Raw genomic sequence first — 26,007 nt, forward strand, 5'->3', positions numbered from 1 at the left:
GATACTAAGTTGATATGAGAAACCTACTCTTGGAGGGTGCAGATTTGTAGAAATCTTTGAAGCAGTAGATGCTAGATTGCCCAAGCCTGGCGCGAAAATAATTCCCCAGAACTGCGGTGCCAAAGTCACTCCACAGCTACACATTTACGCTGCAACTACCAACTCTGCGGCTTAGGGCGAGTGAGGCTCCAAGGCCCGCCCAGGAGTCCAGTACCTCGCTCCGATTGGACAAGCTTACTTCCTCGCCTTTCCCGAGCTCCTCCGCCCGTCAATTACCCTCCCCTCTCTTTGCCCCGCCCCTTTTTGGTGATTTAACACCATACGCTGTTTCCCGCCCCAGCCCTCAAACTCCTCACTAGTTGCTTCAGTTCCTCACTGGCCAGCAGAGAGGAGGGGGAAGGGAAGGGGCATTCTATTTTACTCTCTAAACTACCCCCTGTAGTTTCCTGGTCTTCTTAAGCTATCAGGAGAGCAACGATCGCCTGGAGCTGTCACGCAAGCGTGCAAAGACGCTCACTGGTGGAGGGGCACTTCCCCTCCCAAGAAAATTCATTGCTCCGTTGTGACGCAGGCGGCGTTCCGCTCGCTGTCTTCACTTACGATTGGCTGTGAGCAAAGTCCGTCACACAACCACGCCCCATTCTAACCTCTCCGCTTGAGACACCTTCCAGGACGCCACGCCTCACCGCGTTACTGCCGCTGAGCCCTGCAATTGGCTGAGGGAGCTGGCATGCATTCCCACCCACAACTCCCTCCCAAGTATTCCAAGGCTGGCGGGACCCCGCGGAAGTTGTCAATCTCCGCCCTTCCCCACCCCTCGCGAGGCCCCTCCCCCGGGCCTCACGCCCCGGCGCGCGCACACGCACACACACTCCCCCCTTGCGCGTCCCCACCGCCTTCTCAAGTTGTAGCGGACGCTCGCTGGGGGTTCTGCGTGGGCGGCGGAAGGGCGCGTGGGGGAGGGAGCTCAGGCTGCTCCGCACCCTGAGGAGCGCTGGTGTGCTCGCCCAGAGCCCGGGCGGCGGGTTACCGCCACGGGAGATGAGGGGACCGCGCTGACAGGGAAGAGCGGGCACCGTGGCAGAGGCTCGGAAGGGACCCGAGATGGCAGCGCCTCGGGAGGAGACTCCAAGGAAGGCGGGTTGCTCTGGCAGCGGCCGCTGAGGTGCTGGCCGGCTGGCGGGCGATCTGGACTGAAGGGACGAGAGGCGCGCTCCGCGTCCGCGCCCCTGCTCCGTCGCCTCAGTTGTCTAAACTTCAGGCTCCCTTCCACCCGTCCTCCGCGCCCGGAGTCAACAACTTCTTGGCCCCCCTGCGCCCCCACCCTTGCCTCCGTCGGCCCCGGGAGCCCGCCGCGCGACGGGGACCAGGAACCTCCGGCCCTGAGATGCGCTTGTGAGGCGTTGGCGGGCGGCGAGGAAAAGCTCGGCGGCGCCCGGGAGCGGGAAGACGGTGTGGCCGGGGGCACGGGGCGGAGGGGCGCGACCGCTCCGCGCCTCACCCCCGCCTCCTCCTCCTGCCGCTGTCCGTTCCGTGCAAGCAGCAGCCGGAGCTGGCAAGCGCCTGGGCCGCGGAGATGTCGGCGTCGTCGCCGCCGGCGGGGGCTGCCAGTGCCGCCATCTCGGCCTCGGAGAAAGTGGACGGCTTCACCCGGAAATCGGTGCGCAAGGCGCTGAGGCAGAAGCGCTCCCAAGGCTCGTCGCAGTTCCGCAGCCAGGGCAGCCCCGTGGAGCTGCAGCCCCTGCCCCAACTCAAAGGTAAGTTTGCAGGGGGCGCCCGCAGAGCCATTTCCTTCTGGGGCTCTTGCTGCCCAGCTGAGGCGGGTGGTGCCAGTTGCGTTCCCCACGGTGCCTTGGCGCCCCCTCCCCCTCCGATTCCAACAGGTTTGCCGTGAAGAGTCGCTTTTTTTTCTCCCCGACTCCCCTTAACTCTTCTCATCTGAGAGGAGCAGGCTAACCTTCCCCACCTGCGCGCTCGCTCACCTGCCCTCGTTATTGGAACTCGCCCCGTGCATCCAGAGAGGTGTTCTTTCCTCTTCCCCAGGCTTGCCTTTCCCCCGTCTTGCTTTAGACCACCTGTCTAACCGTCCGACCCTCACTCTCCCGAGACCCACCACCTCTTTTCGGACAGTAGTTCGTCTCTACGTACCCACCCTCTCCTAATTCCCTCCCATTGATGGTTCCTAAGAGTCTTACAGACCCGGAATCCTAATGGAAACAAGTTACCTGGCCTTTAGATACATTGAGAACGAAAAAGCCTAAAATATCTGAGCGGTATAGTGTCTTATTAACTGGGTCGTTAGGTTTCAATGTTATCTTTTGGCCCAAAGACGGGAAAGACCTAAAATACTTTGAGACGTTGTACCCGGTAAATGTGGAGACGGATAAAGGAGTAAGTTAGTGTTGCTTTGCGATGGAATGGGAACTTAGTTCGCTGAGCAGTGATTCCATGGACTTGGTCGGTTTGTACAGTAACTCAAATTGGTATCCTTGCCTAATGCCTTGCAGGAGAACTTGGCTCTCTTTTCCCACTCAAGTTTAGAGGATTTTTAATAAATTGTTTCCCGGTATTCTAGTTGAATCTTTGTGAATTAATGTCTTCGTTTTTAAGAGATCGAAATCATCATAGAACAAGATGATCATGCTCCTAATTAAAACAATTTTTTGACGAAAGAAACCTGATAGAAATTTAGATCATCTGTTTTGCAAGGCCAGGAAATTAAAGGTTTATACTTGAAATAGATAAATGTTCAGCAGATTTTTCAATCCATTTATCCTCTTCAAGGCCAGTCTGGTTCTGATTTGCCTTTGGGCCTATGAATCCAGCCTTAGTTTGGCTAGGAGTCTAAAGAAAACCCCAGATCAAATCACAGTTGACCTACATACAATAGCTCTGGAACCCCATTCAGACCGTACATGGCCCTGCTTCTAAGTCAAGAGCATCCCACAGCCAGAATCAAACTGGCTTTTAAAAGAAGGTTTTATTTAAGATATATGTAGCCTGTGCTATTGCATTTATAACTTGCTTTTTAGCATAAAAAAATTGTTAACATTTATATATTGTAGTCAGTTGATAAACCACAAGGTAGGCATTACCAAGACTTCAATTCTTGAGTGATGTCATAGCTATAAAAGAATTATCATCTTACCTATTATGGATTGCTATTCATGGATTTTAAATCTTAAACTTAATTACAATATCATAGTTTTATATTACTGATTTTGTTCATTAAATTGTTGAATTGTTTTTACAGTTTGAAGATTTAGTGCTAGTGTTTTTCTTTCATATATATATATATAATTTGCTTTTTAGTAAGGTATTGTAGTTCTTTAGTATTCTTACTGGTATAATATTTACTTTTACTTAATACAAATAATTGAATATTAAACATGGTTGGTTCAAGCCATGAGATGCAGCTTTAATACATTTTGTTTTTTAAATGATAAAAATATGCAGTCATCTAAGTTATATGGCATATAGTTCAAGAAGTTGAAGGTGCCATTGAATGTTTTATTTATAGTATTTTGGTCACAGAGAAAAAAAGAGGGGTGGAACTTTAGATTATTTCTATATATTTTGCAAGAAAATATAATTTATGCCAATTAGATTGAGGGAAATTAAGATCCTTACTTGGATTACCTCAAATAGGAAAAACTACTTTTACTCCAGATGCCAAAATGCTTGAAAAGTGATTTTTAAAAACTCAATTGCTTCACTTGGTACTTTGGCAGTGTACTTGATACCACAGCGTTCTGTGCTTTTTCTGTCAGTAGTAGTTTTTTCCATTTGTGGCCTTAACAAAAACCAGTGGAAAGCCCTTCAGTATGTGTATGAAAGAGAATTTTTCTTCTGCTCTGAAATATTAGCTTAGTGTAGAGTGATTCAGATATCTGTAGGCATCCAAGATTTTTCTAGTGTTTTTACCTGCTTGTGTTAACACTTTATCCACATGGATCTAAACTGGAAAAGTGCCTGCTATTTTCCTCAAAAACAAAATAAGACAGCTTTTTCATCTGTAAGAAGTTTATTTTTGCAAAATCATGTAGTAAGTGGGTTCCAAGTTTTTAATGTTGAAAATGGTCAGAGTAAATTTTCTGTTTTGCTATTGAAAGTATTTAATAGCCCAACTGGCATGGCTTAGTGGTTGAGCATTGACCTATGAAACAGGAGGTCATGGTTCGATTCCCGGTCAGGGCACGTGCCCAGGTTGTGGGCTTGATCCCCAGTGGTGTGCGAGCAGGGGACAGCCAATCAATGATTCTTTCTCATCATTGATGTTTCTCTCTCTCTCTCTCTCTCCCTCTCACTTCCTCTCTGAAATCAATAAAAAAATTTTTTTAAGTGTTTAATAAGCCTTGTTAAAAGAAATTTTAAAAAATGAGAAACTTATTTAAAAATATAAACTCATATTGTATAATTTAAAATTTTTTTTTCAAAACACTTTTTAAGTTTCTTGTTATGTTAATTTTATAAGCACCTCAGAACAAGGTACTAAAAAACAAAGGTAGGAGCATCTTATCAATTTTTTCTGTACTTAAATTTATGGTAGCGTAGGACTTTTTTTCTACCTTAAACTTCTGTTAACCAACAGTTAGGAAACTTTTAACTTTTCAAAAATATGTTATTCACAATAGGAAGTTTTTCAGTCTGTTTAACTTTTTTTTTTTTTTTTTTTTTTAGAGAAAGTAGCTTGTTTATTTTTTTATTTTTTACTTATTTCTTGTTAATCCTCACCTGAGGATATTTTTCCATTGATTTTTAGAGTGAAAGGCAGGGGAAGATTCAAAAACATCAATGTGAGAGAGACACATTGATTGGTTGCCTCCTGCATGCACCCCCTAACCAGGGCCAGGGATAAAGCCTGCAACCTAGGTACATGCCCTTGATCAGAATTGAACACAGGACCCTTCAGTCCATAGGCCAATGCTCTATCCACTGAGCCAAATCGGCTAGGGCTGTTAAACTATTTTTAAGTCTGAAGGTTTGGTTTGATAATGTAGTAGATGTCTTATATTTATAAAACACGTAGCATTTACAAATTACACTTTCTAAAAAAATTATAACGTATAACAAGTGAAACAGTCCAAAGGTGTGTAACTCCTCATCTCTGGTATGCCTTGCTTTTTCACACCTGTAGTATGACAAGGCACAAGCTCAATGTGGTTTTATAAACATTATATTTCATTGGGTCATCCCAGTAACTCTGCGTAAGACCAATGTTATTCCCATTTTATCCATGAGAAAATTGAGGTTAAAATAGCCTCGTTTCAGGCCTGTGATTATTTATTTGGATGGTGTTGCAACTAACACTGTACCCAGATCAAATGATTTCAATATTTTTGCTGTTAATCTATTTTGCAGGTAATCTGTATGAAAATTTGAAGCAGTATGATAGAACGAGTTGAGTCAATGGGGTCAGTTCTGAGTCACAGTCAGATTTTTAATCTGAGTTGTTTTCCTTATCTGTAAAATGGGGATAATACCTTCAGTCTCTAGGATTATGGGGATTAGGTGAAATAATGTAATTAAAGTGCCTAAAAATAGGCAAACAATGTTAGCTTCCATTGGCTTTAATATTTGAAAATCCAGATTAAAAATATTTTTTAAAATGAAGGGTTCACATAAATTGTAAGCTTTCCTAATGTACTTACAGTATGCTTTCATTTATAATCAGTATCAGATACGATTTATGTGAAGTTGTAACATTTTTTCAACATAAGTGTGGAAGTGGAAATAGGTTAGAGTTAGACTCTTTAAAATATTGAATGCTGTAGTTAGAAGTTTTTATCAAGCAACGAAATTGAGTTAACCAGTAAAAGTATATAGATGTGCATTTCTCATAGGAGACAGCCAGTAAATAAACAAAGAACTGAAATGAAACTGGTTTTGAAATTGAAGTCTCCTTCAGATGAGGTGAAGAACTTCCAAATATCACTCAGATTATTGTTGGTATATTCTTAGAAACTGGTCCCACTGGAATTATGGAGACCAGTAACAGGTGTTGATTTGAAGTACCTTGCTTATCTTTAGGGGAAAAACGTTTTTTTCCCTTGAGTTATGTGGTCTTTTAGGGTAACAGGAACAAGAACACTGACATGATCTGAAGTTTCATAACTATCTGAACTTTTTTGTCAGGGGAAAACACTACTAACTCAACATTTAAGGTTTGTAGATCTTCTCAAAGTTAATAATCATTTCATCAAAGCCCCAAATCCCTTTTTGTAATCAAATGGCACTAAACAAGAGTTGAAATTCATCAGAGTATGTTAAGAAAAAGGTTTGTTTACAAAGGAATATAACATTTTAGAACTATTTCCTGGAAGTAATGTCATATTTTTTCTGGAAGATTTATTTTGTAATTTTTAAAAACTTTTTCGGGATATACAGCACTTTACTTAGAGAAATTGATATAGGGTCAATTGCTGGTTTTCACATGAAGACTTTTTGTCTAATTTAGTGTTTTCAGAATTGCTAGTTAGGGTCAATTTCTTTTCTCCCAATTTTATTACATGCTCTTATTTTTAATTGAATTTTGGATTATTTTCAAAAATGTCTAAGTTAATAAAGTGATAATCCACTAAAATGTATTTACTAAAATAGTGTGATCATTAAGATAGAGCACCACCTGTCAATAAATACTAGTGGACTTGAGTTGTCTTCCTGCATCACTGATGACTCACAGTTGCTTTGTGCTAGTTGTTTAACTCCTTTGAACTTTAGTTTAATCATTTTTACTGGTAAAAATAAACTTTCCCTTGATAAAATTACAAAGATGAATTAGTCCTTAATGAGTTATTGTCCCTCTTTGGATTACAAAGCTTTATCAACAAAAATAACACATGCTCTAGGCTAGGTTTATGTAAAATAAACTTTACTTGTGATTTATATTTTAAATATAAATTTTTTAAATTTGTATAAAAGCTGGGGATAGAGACCAGCTCCTTGGTTCTCAAACCTGGCTCTACACTTGGAGAGCTTTAAAAAATAGTTCTCCACCCTAGAGAGATTCTAAATTAATTGGTCGAAGGTAGGATTCAGACATTTGTATTTTTAAAAGCTCCTGGGGTGGTTCTAATGTGCAGCCAGGATTGAGAATCACTGGTTTAACATTATCTGCCTATTGGTTTAATTAATTAATTAAGACTTTGTCCTTTTCTCTTTGATATTCATGGCTCATTACCACCTTATTAACATTTCCTGCCCTCATGTCACCTCCTGCTATTTACTTTTCACTCTCTTAACTTTGCTGCCCCCTGTGGCTAATCAGCTGCTCTTCTGAAGGGGATAGTGCTGTCCAAGATTCTGGAGTTTTAGGTCTGATGAAATGATTCTATTGGATTTTTCTATAGTTATCATAAAACTGGACTATTATAATTTGATACTAAGTGGTAAGTTTTTCTTTCCTTTGTGGTTTTTGGAGCTGTGGCTGAGCTGTTAAGTAAAAGTGATAGAGATTTGTCTCATTTTAATCCCATCATTCAGGGTAATATGATTCCAATGACTTCGGAATGTAAAAATATTTGCTGTATGCTCAAAACATTGTTCTGCTTCTTGAAGATTTAGAATTAATATTACTACTACTGTATGTGTTGAATAGCAGGTATTAAATGAACTATTTTAGAATTTAGCTGTTTTGGGCCTGCTTTGTATTTATTTAGCATTAAATGTTTTTCTTGCCCAGGCCACTGTGGCTCAGTTGGTTGGGCATTGTCCTGTGCACTGAGTGGTGGTTGGTTTGATTCCCTGTCAGGGCACATGCTTGGGTTTTGGGCTCATCGGGCTCCATCCCAGCAGGGGCATGCAGGAGGCAGCCAATCGATATTGCTCTCTAAAATAATTTAAAATGTATTTTTTAAAAACAGAAATGTTTTCCTCCAGAGTGTTTTCACTATCATCTTAATCTTGACCACAGCTTTTTATTGAAGGTAGGGCAGTGAAAACCTGCAGCCACTTATATTCCATCCATATCCTTGGTCTTTCTGCTAACCAGTTTGATTAATGCCTGCATTTGTTGTTTTGAGTCACTATTCCATTGTTAATGTAGTGATATGTTCTCTCTCCAGAATAAGATGGTAAAATTTATGTGAAAGAAGTCATCTGTTTTCACAACCCATTATGTTACAAAGCACTGTATTCTGTGCATAATAAATTGGTCTTCTAGACAGAATCATTGTTTTGATGAAGGAATTACCTGTTGGTTGTCTTCTGGCCCTCCTCCTTTTACCGTCTCCACCTCCCTCCCAACCCCGCCCTGTTATTGATGGTGCTTCTTTCAGTGATGTTTGATGCTATCTTCCAGCAGATTGGTTCTCTTGTCTTTTTTTTGTTTGTTTGTTTTAATATATTTGTGCCTAAATCTGGTTCAAGATGTTAAAGTAAATAAATTCTAGGTTTTTAATACTATGATAGAAAATAGTAAATGTAGGTTTAAAACAAAGAATTTTTTGCTCTTACATTTTGTGCTTTGCAAATGACTGGTGTTAGTGACAGGTAACATTATTGATAGATTTCTTGCTAGGAAAAGTATTGTGTAAGGTTTATGTGGAAAAGTAATAGCTGGGTTGACTCCCAAATGTGGACACGTGTATATAAACATTGAATAAACTTACATAATTAGTTTGCAGTAATTTCTAAGTTTGAGATTCAATCTTTAATTGTAAGGATGCCCTTGAAGAAGATAGGAGTAGATTTGAAATATATCATTTTAGTGTATTATTATGTAACAAGGAATCTAAATGCTTTGCTGAAAGAATTTTACATGACAGGCTAGGTTTATGTAAAATAAACTTTACTTGTCTGAGCAGGATATTGACTAATAAGCAGCTTCAAACCTACTTTGTATGCATATCTTTTTGAACTCTTCCTTACAGGAACTTGTTTTGGAGTGAGTAATAATGAATTTTCTAAATCCTGCAATTTGAATCACACTTCCAAAAGAAACCTAGTATGATTTTTTGGGGGCTAGAGGTAGTTTGCTGAATATGATGGTCTCACATGATAAAATTCAAAGAACATATCTCTAACTTCAGTCCCAAAGGCAAGGGATTTATTGGGAACACACTCCTCCTACTGGAGTGGTGATGCTAATTGCACCTCTATAACCTTATTGGGATGTTATATCTAGTTGAGTCTTGGAATCACAGAAGTCATTCTAGTTTAACCCGCATTGGGAATTAATTTCACTCTTATTCTAAATTAATAGGTATGTTGTCATTTCATCAGTGAAGCTTTCTTTAAGGTAGGGTGAAAAGTATAGAGGTTTTTTTTAGCTTAGATACTCTAAGATTTTGTTTAATGAACTGTATAGACAATAACTAAAAGATGTTAAATGTCTGAAACAACAATTTCTTAATGACTGGGCTTAGAACTTATAGTTCAAGAATACCAAATCTTAAATATAGGTTCGAAGTTAATACATTTTTTTTGTTTAATTGGTTTTGGCTTTGTTTCACACTCATTGGTAAAGGTTATTCTAGAATTACAGCTATCATCAGAAGTTGATTAATCGCATGTCTCTAAATTGATAAAGTGAAAAAGATGAGATAGTTTGTGTTGTAAACTCTGAATTTTGATTTAGCAAAACTAGGTGTGTGTTTTAACATAATGTTTCAAACAGACTTTTCTAGAGATAAACATTTGTTGAAGTCAAAAGTAAAATAAGATATAACTTATGTAAGATTATGTATCTACTTTTTAAGAAAACATCACTGCCATTTTTTCTCTTAATTGGCCACAGGAAAAGATTTTGTTTGCTTGCTGAGAAACTAAATACATATTTTGTTTTCAAAATCTAGTACAAAAATATTTTCTTCTCTTTGATGTCCATAGTGCATAAAATTTAGGTGAACCATTGAAGAGATTAAAATTTAGTAAAGGGAGTAAAATGATGACTATATTTTCTTTTGAAATTAAATGTCTTTAGGAGATTCCAGTTGGGCAATATAGACTTATGCAAGCAGGCAGTTTAAATTAGTGTGATCAGTGTTGTGATACAAGTAAGCAATAAGAGGCCAGGGGAGCATGTGTGGGACCCGACCCAATTTTGATATATGAGGAGAGAGATCAGGGAAAGCTTCCTGGAGGAAGTGAAAGGTAAACTAAAACCTAAAAGACAGATTTGTTTAACAGGTCCACCTAAATGACAGTATGTGCAGGTAAGTGAGCATAGCATATTTGAGGAACTGCCAGCAGTCTCTGTGGCTGTGATAGAGGCTATTATAATAGGAAACTGGCTAGAGAAGAGATTGGAGCAACAATTATGAGCTAGGTCATAGTCTGATGCCACATATTGCATTTATTCTTGGCAGTAGTATGAGGAGTGTATTGAGAAATGGGAGTATGGAGCATTAGTTAGGATGCTGGCACAGTAATCCAGATGAGATGAAGGTGGCCTTGCTTATGTGGAGATGGAGTGGTATTACAGGCAGGTCTTGGTGAGAGGGAAGAATCAATGATGACACATTTCCAGTTTAGACAGCTAGAGGTAATGATAGCAGTTTTACTTGGGAGGAAAGAATGGTTCCTCTTGGACAGATCCAAATGCTTGTGGGAAACTGAAGTGAAGCTGTCTAGTAGGAAGTTAGATATTTGGATCTGGAGCTTAAATAGAAAGACCTGTGCTAGAGATAATTTGGGAGTCTTTAGATTAAAGGTGGCATTTGAAGCAATGTAAGTAGAAGCAACTGCCCACAGAAAATGTATAGGATGAGAAGAAGCCAAGGAATACTGTCATTTAGATGGACAATCAAAGAAAAAGGCAAGAGAGACAGCTTGAGGTGGAGGCAAAGGAGGACAGGAGAGAGTAGAGACAAAGCAGTCCAGGGAAGAGAATCTTTTAAAAAATGGGGGCCCCGGTTAGTAACAGTGAAAAAAGCTGTTGACAAGTCAAATAAATAACTGAAAAGTTTCCCTGGGTTTGGTAGTCTTTAGGCAACATTGGTGACTTGAGAGTCATTTTAGAAAATTGATAGACTTGAAATTCCCATAAGGTGAGGAGTGAATGAAAATTGTGAAAGCCAAGTCAGTAAGTTTGGACATCTTTTTCAGGAAACTTGACAGTTAAAAACACATATATCACTCTAGCTGCTGTATGGAGAATGGATTGTAACAACAGTATTTTTAGGAGGAGGATCCATTTAGTAGGTTACTATAATAGGCTAGCTGAGACACAATAGGCTTGGGCTGGGGTAGTAGCAGTAGAGATGGAGAAAAGATGTATTTGAGATACATCTTGGATAGGACTTGCTAATGAAGTTTATTTTTTGAGGTTGGGGAAGGAGACAGAAGGAAAGGTATGAATCAAGGATGATTCCCAGATGTTTTAGTTTAGATCACTGGGTAGATAGGTCTACCACCAATTTAAAGAAAAACACCATTTTGTGTCATGCAATAAATCACAATTTTATAATGATTTATAACTAAGTAAGTTTACATATAGACCCAAACTTCAAATTTTGTTGAAGAAACTAAAACAGATTATATTTTTGTGCAAGTCATTTATAGCTCAATATCTTCTCAATTGGTTATTGATTCTTAACTATAATATTAAATTGCAGATGTGTATTGCCTGCACTAAAGCAAAATTAGCACCTGTCTTCTAACAATGCAAAGGATAATATTTATAATTGAATACCTTACCAACATACTGATTTCTTTTAGGTCCTGGGAGGGTAGGCCAGTATTGAACTTTAAGAACCTTTAAAGCAGGAGTGGGGCACCTTTTTTCTGCCAACAGCCATTTGGATATTTATAACATCATTTGTGGGCTATACAAAATTACCAACTTAAAAATTAACCTGCTATATTTGGTCAAACATTTAATTAATTCACCCTAATGCCTTGGTAGGGCCAGACCAAATGATTTTTCGGGCCTTATATGGCCTGAGTGCCAGATGTTCCCCACCCCTGCTTTACGGCATGGGATCTTTATTTCTTAAATTCTTTTGATATGAAAAATGTTTTATTGATCTTCTTTGGGGTCTCTCTTTTAGCACTGTTCCTCTCTTTTTAAGTAAAGTAAAAATTTTATTGGAGAACATTTGTTTATGAATGAGTACTAAGAAACAAGATGAAGTGAACTTTTAATCACTCGGAACATTTTTGTCAGAGCTAGATTTGTGATTTGGAGATGCTACTCAGTCTGAATTATAATCTGTAGTTAGTGGTTTTGAGGAATTATGAAATATGAAGAATTGATTAGACTACTTATTTTTGCTTCTCTGTTGAAAATGTTGGGTATATTTTAATCCCATTTTTCACAAGCTATGTATACAGTTTTTGAAAGTTTGTTTTTTTGTTTTTGTTTTTTAACTGTGGCCATGTTAACGTAGCAATGTCTGATCATTATTTCTCAATTTGAGGGAGGAAAATAAATGGAGGCAACATGACTGAGACTTGGCTATAAAAGTCAATTGGGCTATTTCATCTATGGCTTTCTTGTAGTCTCCTGCTAAAACTTCCAGAAAACTGAAATTAGACAACATGTTATCTTCTTAAGTTGTTTTTAGTTTTCTACATACATTTATGTTTCCAGTGAATGAACCAGCCTAAATTTGAATACAAAGTGGGAATAAAGTAGCAAATGTAGAAATGAACTGCTTTTAAGCTAAAGTGCATTGGATTTTCAGTCATATTATCTTGATAGGAAAGTTCAGTCATTCATGTAGGAAAGGTAAAAATAACTCAACTTGTCCTAGCTGGTTTGGCTCAGTAGATAGAGCCTCAGCTTGCAGACTGAGGGGTCCCAGGTTCAATTCCAGCCCGGAATGCGGGCTCAATCCTCAGTGGGGGGCGTGTAGGAGGCAGCCAGTCAGTGATTCTCATCATTGATGTTTCTGTCTTTTCCTCTCTGAAATCAATAAAAATAAAAATAAAAAATACACTCAACTTTTACCTAGCTACCAAATACTCAGGCACTGGTTTTGATATTTCCTATATTTTGATATTCTGTTTTTAATTTGGAACACCTGGGTTACACATAACATATTTTGAGAACTTTTTTTTTTTTTTTTAAAGATCTAGTAAAGTAACTTCTGTGGAATAGGAATTACTATTTTAGGATACAATACTTGCTGTGAGTCATGAGAGAGTATCAGTTTTCATGGTTTTCTAAAATAAACTATTTAAAGACTATGCAATGAGAAATGTCATATTCTTAACTACCTTAGTTCTTTTATAATGACTTTATTATTCTTGTAAAAATGTAAAGGTTCACTGTTAAAAACAAGTCAAAAAAGCATCTTACAAAGATAGAAAATAAAAATCCCCAGTCAGAGAAAATCTCTTAAAATTTTGAGCATCTTCCTGTATTTTTCCTCAGAGGAATCATATATATGCTGTTCGGTAAGCTTACTGTTTTTACTTTAATATAATATTATAAATAGCATATTTCTGAAAGAAAAAATTAAAATCAGTTTAAAATTACTTCTGATTAAAATTTTTATTTCTGGAAATACTGAATCAAATAATTTTAAACCTTGATGATAAATATTCCTTATATTGAAAGGAAACAATTTCTAGGAGTACTGGTATTTTATTTTGGGGAGGTTATACATGGTCTCTTTAAAAAGCCATTTAAAGAAATGCATCATCTCAAAATACCATATACATTATTTTGTATATAATTTCAGGGTTCTTGGATTCCCCACCACTACCACCACCACCTTGAATCCTATCTATAGTCTATTGCTGGAGGGAAATGGGGTGTTTATAGACCTCTGACCCTGCTTTAGAGACTTCAAAAACGTTGTTAAAGTAGGTACTCTTTTTCCTTAACATGGTAGCAGGTGTTTCTTAGGAGCTACAGTTGGGGGTAGCTGTAAGATGGAATCTTACCACAGCCATCAAAACTGAAAACAGCTTTAGCCCTCCGTTCTGTTTATAAAAATCTCTCTACTACTTCTTGTTCACCAAAAGTCCCAAATGAGAAACAAAGATGGTCCTAAAAACCTGTTTTATTTGATGAATAGCAGGTTTTATATTCAAATTGAATTAAGCAGATGACACAAATGTTCCATTTACCAGGAGACTTTTTCAGTATTCTGCTTTCTAATATAAAATGCCCCATTAGCTAATCTTCATTCTTAGTTATACTTTTCTCTCTAATCAAAAATGGTTTTTAAATACAAAAGATAACACAGTTAATTCTTTTGAAATAAAACTTGAACAATACGTTTTAATCCTATGATGCAATACTTGTGGATATATTTACATGTGAATAGTAAAGTGTGGAAGTATTTATGCTCTTCTAAGTTTTAGATAGTATTCTGGGAGTTTTCTTAAAACAATATATATTTATATATTAGACATGTAGGATGTATGTATTTGAATTTCCTAAAATTTTCAATTGTAATGAAATCATAGATCCTTAACTAAGTCATATTTAGTTACAGTGCTGTGAATCATTTGTTAATAAATGTTTCCATTGTTACTTTATAATAGCTTGATCCTTTAAAGTTTCAAATAAAAACTGATTTTAGACTTAGTTATTAATGTTCTAGAGATATTGCCAGAAAAAGCTACATGTCCTATATTCTGTGCCAGTTTCTTAAATTAGAATCTTGGATTGCATCCTCAGCGTGTCACTGTAGTGGTATTGCTGGGTTGCTATGATACGGTGCTTGTTCTGTAATTTGTAGCATGAATCCTATATGAGATCCTACTTCAGATTTCAAATATGTGAGCAGCAGTAGTTGGGAATATTGTATCTTTTTCCTTCAAGCAAAATTATACCTATAAAACTTATTTCTGATTAAGTTATATTAAGATATCTGGTGCTTCAAACTATTTTTTATTAGATGTAAAAAAGGGTATTAACAATGGACAAATTGAAATAATTTGGTTATTCCTAAGTTTAGTTTATTACATTGACGTTTATGAAAAATGGGCAAGAAGAGAAAGGCTTTATGATAATGACTATATTAAAATTTCAGTGTTCTTCTGTTTGGTATTTGAAGTCTTGAGATAAATGAATATAGATTAGATTTTCTGGTAAGATGCATTTGATACAGTACCAGCAAAACTACATTACAAGGGAAAAATTCCAAATTATCTTTACTGAATTTTTAAAAATCAGTGAACTCTTAAAACTAACCCTATATAGCAGTATTAATAAAATATTATTACCTCTTTCTCATTTTATGTGGTGGTTTTTGGGTTTTCATTTACATGTTCTATGAAAACTTCAATCAAATTTAGTATTATAAATTAGTATATTGCCTAGCCCATGTGGCTAAGAGGTTGAGCATCTACCTATGAACCAGGAGATCACAGTTTGGGCACATGCCTGGGTTGTGGGCTTGATCCTCAGTAGGGGGATTACAGGAGGCAGCCAATCAATGATTTTTTTTTTCACTAGAGGCCCGGTGCATGAAATTCATGCACGGGGAAGGGGGTGTCCCTCAGCCCAGCCTGCACCCTCTCCAATCTGGGACCCCTCGAGGGATGTCCCATTAGGATCGGGCCTAAACGGGCAGTCAGACATCCCTCTCACAATCCAGGACTGCTGGCTTCCAACTGCTCGCCTGCCTGCCACCCTGATTGCCCCTAACAGTTTCTGCCTGCCAGCCCAATCACCCCCTAACCACTCCCCTGCCAGCCTGATTGATGCCTAACTGCTCCCCTGCCAGCCTGTTGGCCCCTAACTACCCTCCCCTGCAGGCCTGGTCACCCCTAACTGCCCTACCCTGCAGGCCTGGTCCCCCCCAACTGCTCTCCCTTGCAGGCCTGGGTCCCTCCCAACTGCCCTTCCCTGCAGGCTTGGTCAACCCCAACTTTCCTCCTCTGCTGGCCTGGTCCCCCCTAACTTCCCTCCCCTGCCTTCTTGGTCACCCCTAACAGCTTTCCCCAGCAGGCTTGATCGCCCCCAACTGCCCTCCCTTGCAGGCCTGGTCCCTCCCAACTGCCCTCCCCTGCTGGCCATCTTGTGGCAGCCATCTTGTGCCCACATGGGAACAGTCATCTTAGACCACATGGGGGCAGCCACCTTGTGTGTTGGAGTAACAGTCAATTTGCATATTATGCTTTTATTATATAGGATTAGATAGGATAGAGGCCTGGTGCACGGATGAGGGCCGGCTGGTTTGCTCTGAAGGGTGTCCCGGATCAGGGTGGGGGTTCCCTTGGGGCGTGGGGCATTCTGGGTGAGGGGCCTGTGGTGGTTTGCAGGCCGGCCACGCCCCCCGGCAGCCCAAGGGGAGGCCCTGGGATCTGGGATTTATTTATCTTCTATAATTGAAACTTTGTAGCCTTGAGTGGAGGCCTGGGCCCACCAGGGCAGGCGGAAAGCTTGGCTTCCTCCATTACCGGGGAAACCCAAGCCTCCTGCTCTCTCCCTGGCCACAGCCATCTTGGTTGGGTTAATTTACATACTCACTCCTGATTGGCTGGTAGGCATGGCTTGTGGGTGTGGTATGGTCAATTTGCATATTACTCTTTTATTAGATAGGATCATTGATGCTTCTGTCTCTCCCTTCCTCTCTCTGAAATCAACAAAAACATTTTAAAAAATTAGTATAGGTAGCATAAAGACCAAATAAGGGTATTCTAGGCATGTGTTGTGTACACATTTTTTGGTGGAATGAAGTTTATATTATTGGTTAGTGGCATTTTATCTTTAAACCTCAATTGCTCTTTAAATGTTTACTGTCTTTCAGTAATGTCTTGGGTATTTGATAGGAAATTATTTTAGAGACCAGGACGGGACTGAAGTTTTTTAACAACTTTATTGAGATAGACTTCACATACCATACAATTCACCCATTTAAAGTATGCAATTCAGTATATAATATATTTTAATATATTCACAGGTAATGTGCAGCCATCACTACAGTCCATTTTTTAAAAATCCTCACCTGAGGATGTTTTTATTGATTTTTAGAGAGAGCAAGAAACATCGATTGGTTGCTTCTCACAGGTGCCCTGACCAGTAATAAAACCTATAACTAGTTTTGGATGTTCCAGCCAACTGAGTCACCTGGTCTGTGCTCACTGCAGTCAGTTTTAGAGCATTTTCGTCATCTTAAAAAGAAACCCCATACCCTTTAACTGTTAACCCCCTATGCTCTCATCCTAGCCATTGAGTGCCGTAAGCAACCACTAATATACTTTTTGTCTCCAAAAATTACCCTGTTCTGGACATTTTATATGGTCTTTGTAACTGGCTTCTTTTTATTTGGCATGTTTTCAAGGTTCATCCACGTTGTAGTATGTGTCAGTAACTTCATTCCTTTTATGGCTGCATAATATTCCATTGTATGGCTTTAGCACCATATTTCATTTGTCCATTTATCAGTTGATAGACATTTGGGTTTCTACTTTTTTATTATTATGAATACTATTCTAAAAACATTTGAGTACAAGTTTTTGTGTGCTATATGTTTTCATTTCTCTTGAGTATTTACCTAAGAGTGGAATTACTAGGTCATATGAAAATTCTGTTTAATCCCTTGAGGAACTGCCATACTTTTTCCACTGTTGCCACATCATTTTACTTTCCCACCACCAGTTTATGAGGGTCCTAAACTCTTCATATGCTCATCAATACTTGTTATTCCAACTTTTTTATTATAGCCATAGTAATGGATATGAAATGGTATCTTTCTGTGGTTATGACTTGCATTTCTCTAATAAATAGTGATGTCTAGCATCTTTTAATGTGCTTATTGGCCATTTGATAATATCTTCATTGAGAAATGGATCTTCAGAGAGAAACATCCATATGAGAGAGAAACATCCATATGAGAGAGAAACATCCAGGTGAGAGAGAAACATCGATCAATTGCCTCCCATATGAAACCTGACCAGGAATTGAACCTGCAACTGTAACTATTGGTCTATGGCAAGCATGTCAAACTCAAAGACTAACACGGGCCAAATAAGGTTCAAGTTTATGTGGGCCGCAAAACAAACCCAAAAGCTTCAATTTTCATAGAAACATAGGTTTATTTTGATAGAGACATGCTGAATACAAAGAGCTGAAGTAAATGAGTAATTGTTAACATAAAATAATAGAACATTTTAAGAAAAATTAATATTTTTTTGAACATTAACTTACCAGACACTGAATAACTATAAAAATTAATAAGTTTAATGCAAATAAACCTATTTTTCTTGTTCTCCGAAAATGAAACATTTCCTGTTGACCACAACAAACCAGTCCAAGACTAATGACATGGCAATTGGCTGCTAAAATAGTCGCTGCTAGTATTAGTGGAGAAAAATGGTGTGCCTGCGCCTAAGTCACATAAGGGAAATGAATACAAAACAATCAGTCATTAGCTAATGTTGTAGTTCATTATTAATAGCTAGAGGCCCGGTGCACAAAAATTCATGTACTCAGGGGATCCCTCAGCCTGGCCTGAGCCCTCTTGCAGTCCGGGAGCCCTCAGGGGATGTCTGACTGATGGCTTAGGCCCGCCTTCCCCCCAGCCCCTGCCTGCGGGGAGTGGGCCTAAGCCACAGTCTGGCCTCCCTCTGCGGGAGGTGACCAGGTGGGCCAATCAGGGGATGGCGCCGGCCAGCCCCGCCACCCCCCCCACTCATCACCCCTCTACTGCCACTGGTCATTGCCCCCCCCCCCCCCCCCATTGCTATCCCCTTCCTCTGCTCACTGGCACACACCTTGGCTGGCCTGGTGCCACCTGCTCACTTGGCCCCGCCCCCCCACTGACGCGTCGTTCCACCATCCGGTTAACTTGCATATTACGCTTTTATTATATAGGATTATGTGTAATAGGATATTGTAAAAATAAAGTTACAAAATTTTTATTAAAACGTTAGTTACATAACATTCTATTGGCTGGGCCACAAAAATATTCGTTGTGGGCTGCGAGTTTGACATGCTTAGTGTATGGGATATGCTCCAACCAACTGAGTTACCTGTCCTTGGCAGTAACCTGAGATCTTTTTGGCTTGCCTTTTGCAGCATGGAATTCTCCTTACACGCCAAGACTAAGGTAATCATGCCTCACTATTCTCATTGGTGCTGCACCAAAGGTAAAGCCTCTGTCCCACCAGTAGAGTGTAGGCAGAAAGAAGGGACCCCTCTTCTTGACTGCACTCGCCTGGAACTTAGCCTCAGCACCAGGTAGCTGTGGCAGAATGAGAAATGACAGCATCTTCCTTCTCACCTGAAGAAATCTGTCTGGAGCTGGAGATAGAGGGGTCCTGTGTTCCTAGATGCACCTCTCCTGAGTGGAGGTTCTGCCTAACTGAGCTGGAAGGAGGAAGGGAGGTAGTTATCTATTTTAAATACCATAGACCAGCCGTGGGCAAACTACGGCCCGTGGGCCGGATCCAGCCCGTTCGGCTGTTCTATCCGGCCGGTGGAGCCGAAAGAGCGGAGGGTTCTCTTGCTCTCCCCTCCGCTCCTTTACTTTGAATTTACATTAGTTCACACAAACACTCCATCCGTGCTTTTGTTCCGGCCCTCCAGTCCAGTTTAAGAACCCATTGTGGCCCTCGAGTCAAAAAGTTTGCCCACCCCTGCCATAGACTCTTGCTTTTCTTAGCAAATTTTCATAGATATTCTTAGATGTTTTCCACATTTGTTGTTTGCATTAGGACCATGTCCAAAGGCTTTCAAAAGGTTATTTCAAAAATAAAATTGTATTCATTAGTTTTGTTGGAAGAGCAGGTCTGTGGGGCTCCTTACCTTGTCTTGCTAGAAGCCAATCTCCCCGTGGATTAAAATTTTAGCTAGTTTTGTAGTAATAATTAGTACTTTAATCTTATCTAGGAATTCACAACTTTTAGGCATAAAATCATTCCAATAAATTTGAAAACTTACAGGAATTGAGAAAATCCTTGAAATAAACAGCTTCTGAAATTGATAGAAGAAACAAAAATCTGAGTAAATCTTACATCTATATAATTGAATCCTAATTAAAAACCCTGGCAAGGACATTACAAGAAAATTGGATACCAATATTCCTTATGAACATAGATGCAAAAATCTTTTACAAAATATTAAATTGAATTTAGAAACTTATAAATAAGATTATACATCCTGATCAAGGGGGATTTATGCCAGGAATCTCGGCTGGTTTTACGTTAAATGATTTGCCATGTAAATAGAATAAAAGAGAAAAGTCAAATCATCACTTCATTATGAATAGAAAATTCCTTCTGTATGCAGTTCCCTTCTCTCTAGTACTTTTCCCTGCAAATTTCAGTCACCTCAGTAGTCCTGATCTAATTTTAGTAGTTTACATTGGGAGGGCCAGTTTGCTAGAAACAAAGGACTTACCCACACATTTTGTCATCCTTATCTATCCAGTTGGTATGAAATGATGTATGGCATTTCATACGTAAGTTCATATATATAGTTGCACATAGATTTTTCTGCCTTTTTCATATGCCTATCGGTCATTTATGTTTTGTGTACCCTTTTTTCTATAGATTTTTTTAAAAAAATATATTTTATTGACTTTTTACAGAGAGGAAGGGAGAGGGAGAAGAACAGAGAGTTAGAAACATCGATGAGAGAGAAACATCGATCAGCTGCCTCCTGCACACTCCCCACTGGGGATGTGCCCGCAACCAAGGTACATGCCCTTGACTGGAATCAAACCTGGGACCTTTCAGTCTGCAGGCTGACGCTCTATCCACTGGGCCAAACCGGTTAGGGCTCTATAGATTTTTTTAGCCTTTTTATTGATTTGTAGATGTTCTTTTGTGTAGATGTTCTAGCTAACAATTCAGAATTGGTTATAAAACTTTAAATGTCTTACAGTTTTCCTATTCACATTTAGTTTTTTAGTAATTAACTTTTGTAAATAGCATGAAGGAGGGATCTAATTTTTTTATGTCTTTTTTTTTTATTGTTTAAAGTATTACATACATCTCCTTTTTTTCCCCCATTGACCTTCCCCCAGCCTCTCCTACCCCGTCACATGCCCTCATCCCACCCCACCCCCAGTGTCTTGTGTCCATTGGGGTGCTTATATGCATGCATACAAGTCCTTTGGTTATTCTCTTTCCCCCCTCCCCAACACTCCCCAGCCTTCCCGCTGTAATTTGACAGTCTGTTCGGTGCTTTACTGCCTCTGTATCTATCTTTTTGTTCATCAGGTTATATTGTTCTTTATTTTCCATAAATGAGTGAGATCATGTGGTATTTTTCTTTCATTGCCTGGCTTATTTCACTTAACATAATGCTCTCCAGGTCCATCCATGCTGCTGCAAATGGTAAAAGTTCCTTCTTTTTTATAGCAGCGTAGTATTTCCATTGTGTAGATGTACCATAGTTTTCTAATCTACTCATTTGCTGATAGGCATTTAGGCTGTTTCCAAATCTTAGCTATGGTGAATTGTGCTGCTATGAATATAGGGGTGCATATATCCTTTCTGATTGCTGTTTCTAGTTTCTTGGGATATATTCCTAGAAGTGGGATCACTGGGTCAAATGGGAGTTCCATTTTTAGTTTTTTGAGGAAACTCCATACCATCTCACAGTGGCTGCACCAGTCTGCATTCCCACCAGCAGTACACGAGGGTTCCTTTTTTCTCCGCATCCTCGCCAGCACTTGTCATTTGTTGTTGATTGCCATTCTGACAGGTGTGAGATAGTATTGCATTGTCGTTTTGATTTGCATCTCTCGGATAATTAGTGACTTTGAGCATGTTTCCATATGTCTCTTGGCCTGCCTTCTGTCTTCTTTCGAAAAGATTCTATTTAGGGCTGTTGCCCATTTTTTTATTGGATCATTTATCTTCCTTTTATTAAGTTGTATAAGTCCCTTGTAGATGTTGGAGATTAAACTTTTATCAGTGATAACATTTGTAAATATGTTCTCCCATACGGTGGGCTTTCTTGTTGTTTTGTTGATGGTTTCTTTTGCTGTGCAAAAGCTTTTTATTTTGATGTAGTCCCATTTGTTTCTCTTTAGTTTCCATTGCCCTAGGAGCGGTATCGGTGAAGAAATTGCTTCGGCATATATCTGAAATTTCTCTGCCTGTGTATTCCTCTAGTATTTTTATGGTTTCCCATCTTATGTTTAAGTCCTTTATCCATTTTGAGTTTATTTTTGTGTATGGTGTAAGTTGATGGTCTAGTTTCATTTTTTTTGTATGTATCTGTCCAATTTTCCCAACACCATTTATTGAAGAGACTGTCTTGACTCCATTGTATGTTCATGCCTCCTTTGTCAGATATTAATTGAGCATAGTGGTTTGGGTCGATATCTGGGTTCTCTATTCTATTCCATTGGTCTATATATCTGTTCTTGTGCCAGTACCAGGCTGTTTTGAGAACAGTGGCTTTGTAATACAGCTTGAAATCTGGTATTGAGATCCCATCTACTTTGTTCTTCTTTCTCAGGATTGGCTGTGGCTATTTGGGGTCCTTTTTAAATTCCAGATGAATTTTTGGAGAGTTCTTTCTAGGTCTGTGAAATATGCTGTTGGTATTTTAATGGGGAGTGCATTGAATCTATAGATTGCTTTGGGTAGTATGGACATTTTAATGATGTTGATTCTACCAATCCATGAACACGGTATGTTCTTCCATCTGTTTACGTCTTCCTCTATCTCTTTTTTCAGTGTCCTGTAGTTTTCTGTGTATAGGTCTTTTACCTCCTTAGTTAAGTTTATTCCTAGGTATCTTAATTTTTTTGGTGCGATGGTAAATGGGATTTTTTAGTCTCTCTTTCTGTAAGTTCACTATTGGTGTATAGAAATGCCATAGATTTCTTGACATTAATTTTGTATCCTGCTACATTGCCGAATTCATTTATTAAGTCTAATAGTTTTTTGATGGAGTCTTTCGGGTTTTTTATGTACAATATCATGTCATCTGCAAATAAGGACAGCTTTACTTCTTCTTTTCCAATTTGGATGCCTTTTATTTCTTCTTGTCTAATTGCAATGGCTAATACTTCCAGTACTATGTCGAACAGGAGTGGTGAGAGTGGGCATCCCTGTCTTGTTCCTGTTCTTAGGAGAAATGGTTTTAGTTTTTGCCCATTGAGTATGATGTTGGCTGTGGGTTTATCATATATGGCTTTTATTATGTTGAGGTATGATCCTTCTATATTCCCACCTTGCTGAGAGTTTTTATCAAGAAAGGGTGTTGGATTTTGTCAAATGCTTTTTCTGCATCAATTGATATGACTGTGATTTTTATCTCTCAATTTGTTTATGTGATGTATCACATTTATTGATTTGCGGATCTTATTTTTTTATATGAATAGCCAGTGGTCCTAACATCACTTATCGAATTTTTAAAATTCCCTACTGATATTAAAAACAACAACACACCAACTCTATTACATGTTAACCTTCTATATATGTACACTGGCATGTTTCGAGGGGCCTTTATTATTTCTTCCAGTGGTCTTTTTGTCTGTGCCTGCACAATGTCATGTAGTTTTAATTACTCTGTGATAAGGTGACTCTTCCCTTCTTTATCTTCTTAAAAATCATCTTGACTATTCTTGACTCTTTATTTTTCCAAATAAATTTTAAGAGCAACTCTTTAATTTCCAATAAAATACCCTATTGGTTGATTGCCATCTAGTCCAGAAGCCAGAATCAACTGGCAGACATGAGTGATTTAGCATTCACAGGATTTCAGCCCCTAGCTTTCTAGCTGAGGCCTTAGACATTTGGAGCAGAGATAGGTTGTCCCTGCTGTGTCCTGTCTGAATCTCTGACCAAAGAAACTATGATGGATAATAATTATTATTGTTTTAAGCCACTAAATTTGGGATAATTTGTTACTAAGCAATAGAAAATTAATATACCAAATATTATGATTTGGCTTTTCCTGTAGGTCTGCTTTCAGAACACATAATTAGAATATTCTAATATAGTACATGGGAATAATTTCTCATCCTAAATTAATAAATTGGCATTTATAACTTTTATGAGCTTGGTTAATTTGTATTGGTATTGTGTATGATAAAAAGAAACCTTGTGTCTGAGTGTATAAGTCAGAGGAATAGACTCAGACTTTGAAAATTTATCATGAACGTCATGCTTGTTGGCAAACTTAAAGATTTCTTGATTTAATGGTTCAGTCTTCCTTAATAGGTTTCATAAACACCAAAGAGCACAATGTTATACATCCATACAATGTTTTCCTAAAGATTTTAATTTACTTTAGAAATTTCTTACAATGTTTGCTAATACCAAATGAATCAGTGTAGTCATCCAGGCTGTACACTCAACTACATAGATTTTATTTTCCTCACGTAGTTTATTCTGTGTACCTGGAGAACTTTTGTGACTGGATCTTTTCAGGAGGAATCAGCCTTGTAAGTCATGTAGCCTCACTTTTATGACCAAGACCTGAAAGTCATGTAGCATCACCTCTGAAATACTGACTGTTTTCTAGAAGCAAGTCACTATGTCCAGCTCACATGCACATAAATAGAAATAAACTTCACCTTTTGAAGAGAGGAGTGTCAAATAATTTGTGGACACTTAAGCATGGATTGAGAACAAGGGAAGTCTTATGAATATTTAATAGTATTAGGCTAAAATATCCTGCCTGATTCTCTATCTCATAATAAGGCATATAGTTGTGTTTAATGGTTCTGATAGATTTCAGTTCCTTTAAGTTTTTCTTATTGGTTAGTGTTTGATGTGCATTGGATTTATTTGCTTCTGAAGAGAATGAAGAATAATGATGGGAGAGTGCATTCCAACCAGTACATGTGCAAACAGACCATTCAAGGAACTTTTAAGTATCCGCTGTTATAGTATATGAAAGGGGGGATTAATTGGAAGTGAATTGGAAAGTGCCACTCAGTTTCACCTCCTCTCCTTTCACCCTTAACTTTAGTCATGTTTATGTTACATTTTTAAGTTTTGTAACATTTTCTATAGCTATAATTAAGTTTTCTGTAAGTTATAAGTTAATTCTAAAAGTTGAAAAGTCAGTTAACAAGAATTATGTTGTGTGACTGTATAGACTTCAGAGCCATGTATTATTACATTTCCTTACATAGATTTTTAAGGATTTCCTAGAGTTTCTAGTTGGGTCTCTTCCTTTTATTGTACCTTTAACATACTCTCAATTTTTTCCCCTCCAGATCTCCATATATAAGATACACTGTTCATCTTCGTGTAGAGACCACTCGCATGTGGCCTTTTTCCTCCTGCTCTAAATGGCCCAGGTGCTCTCTAGGTCTTTATTGCTTTCCTGGGTGGCTTCCCTTATTCCTTTGTCTTTTCCCCTTATTGCTGCATCAGATCCTCATATAAATTCCTAAGCAAGGTTGTGAGGTTGCTAAATTTTTCAAGTACTGTTTTTGCAGGTCTGAAAGTGCCCTTATTGAACACTTAGTGCTTTATTGATAGTTACTATTGGCTAGTTACAGAGTTCTGTATTGACATTAGAATTTTTTTAATTTTAATTTTTATTTTCTTTATTGATTAAGATATTACATATGTGTCCTTATCCTCCCATTCCCCCCCACACCCCCACTTATGCCCTCACCACCATCACCACCACCCGCCCCCCCCCCCCCCCCGGATCTGTGTCCATTGGTTAGGCTTATATGCATGCATACAAGTCCTTTGGTTGATCTCTCCCCCTTACCCCCACCCTCCCCTACCTCCCCTCTGAGGTTTGATGATCTGGTCGATGCTTCTCTGTCTCTGGATCTGTTTTTGTTCATCAGTTTATGTTGTTCATTATATTCCACAAATGAGTGAAATCGTGATATTTATCTTTCTCCGACTGGCTTATTTCGCTTAGCATAATGCTTCAGTTCCATCCATGCTGTTGCAAATGGTAAGAATTCCTTCTTTTTTACTGCAGCATAGTATTCCATTGTGTAGATGTACCACAGTTTTTTAATCCAACCATCTGCTGTTGGGCACTTAAGTTGTTTCCAAATTTTAGCTATGGTGAATTGTGCTGCTATGAACATAGGGGTGCATATATCCTTTCTGATTGCTGTTTCTAGTTTCTTGGGATATATTCCTAAAAGTGGGATCACTGGGTCAAATGGGAGTTCCATTTTTAGTTTTTTGAGGAAACTGCATACTGTTCTCCACAGT

At 38.7% G+C, this 26,007-nt stretch overlaps 1 protein-coding gene across 1 annotated transcript in view; it reads left to right on the forward strand.

Annotated features, from left to right (window-relative positions):
- Positions 1 to 835: 835 nt before the first annotated feature.
- The window catches only part of PPP2R5A (protein phosphatase 2 regulatory subunit B'alpha), a 76,730-nt gene continuing 51,558 nt past the window's right edge, over positions 836 to 26,007 (forward strand). The window contains exon 1 of the mRNA XM_080647933.1: positions 836 to 1,757. Coding sequence (XP_080504059.1) covers positions 1,577 to 1,757 — 181 coding nt within the window. The 5' untranslated portion in view covers positions 836 to 1,576. The remainder of the gene's footprint in view (positions 1,758 to 26,007) is intronic.

This window comes from Plecotus auritus, assembly GCF_963455305.1.
Source record: "Plecotus auritus genome assembly, chromosome: 12".
NCBI lineage: Eukaryota > Metazoa > Chordata > Mammalia > Chiroptera > Vespertilionidae > Plecotus > Plecotus auritus.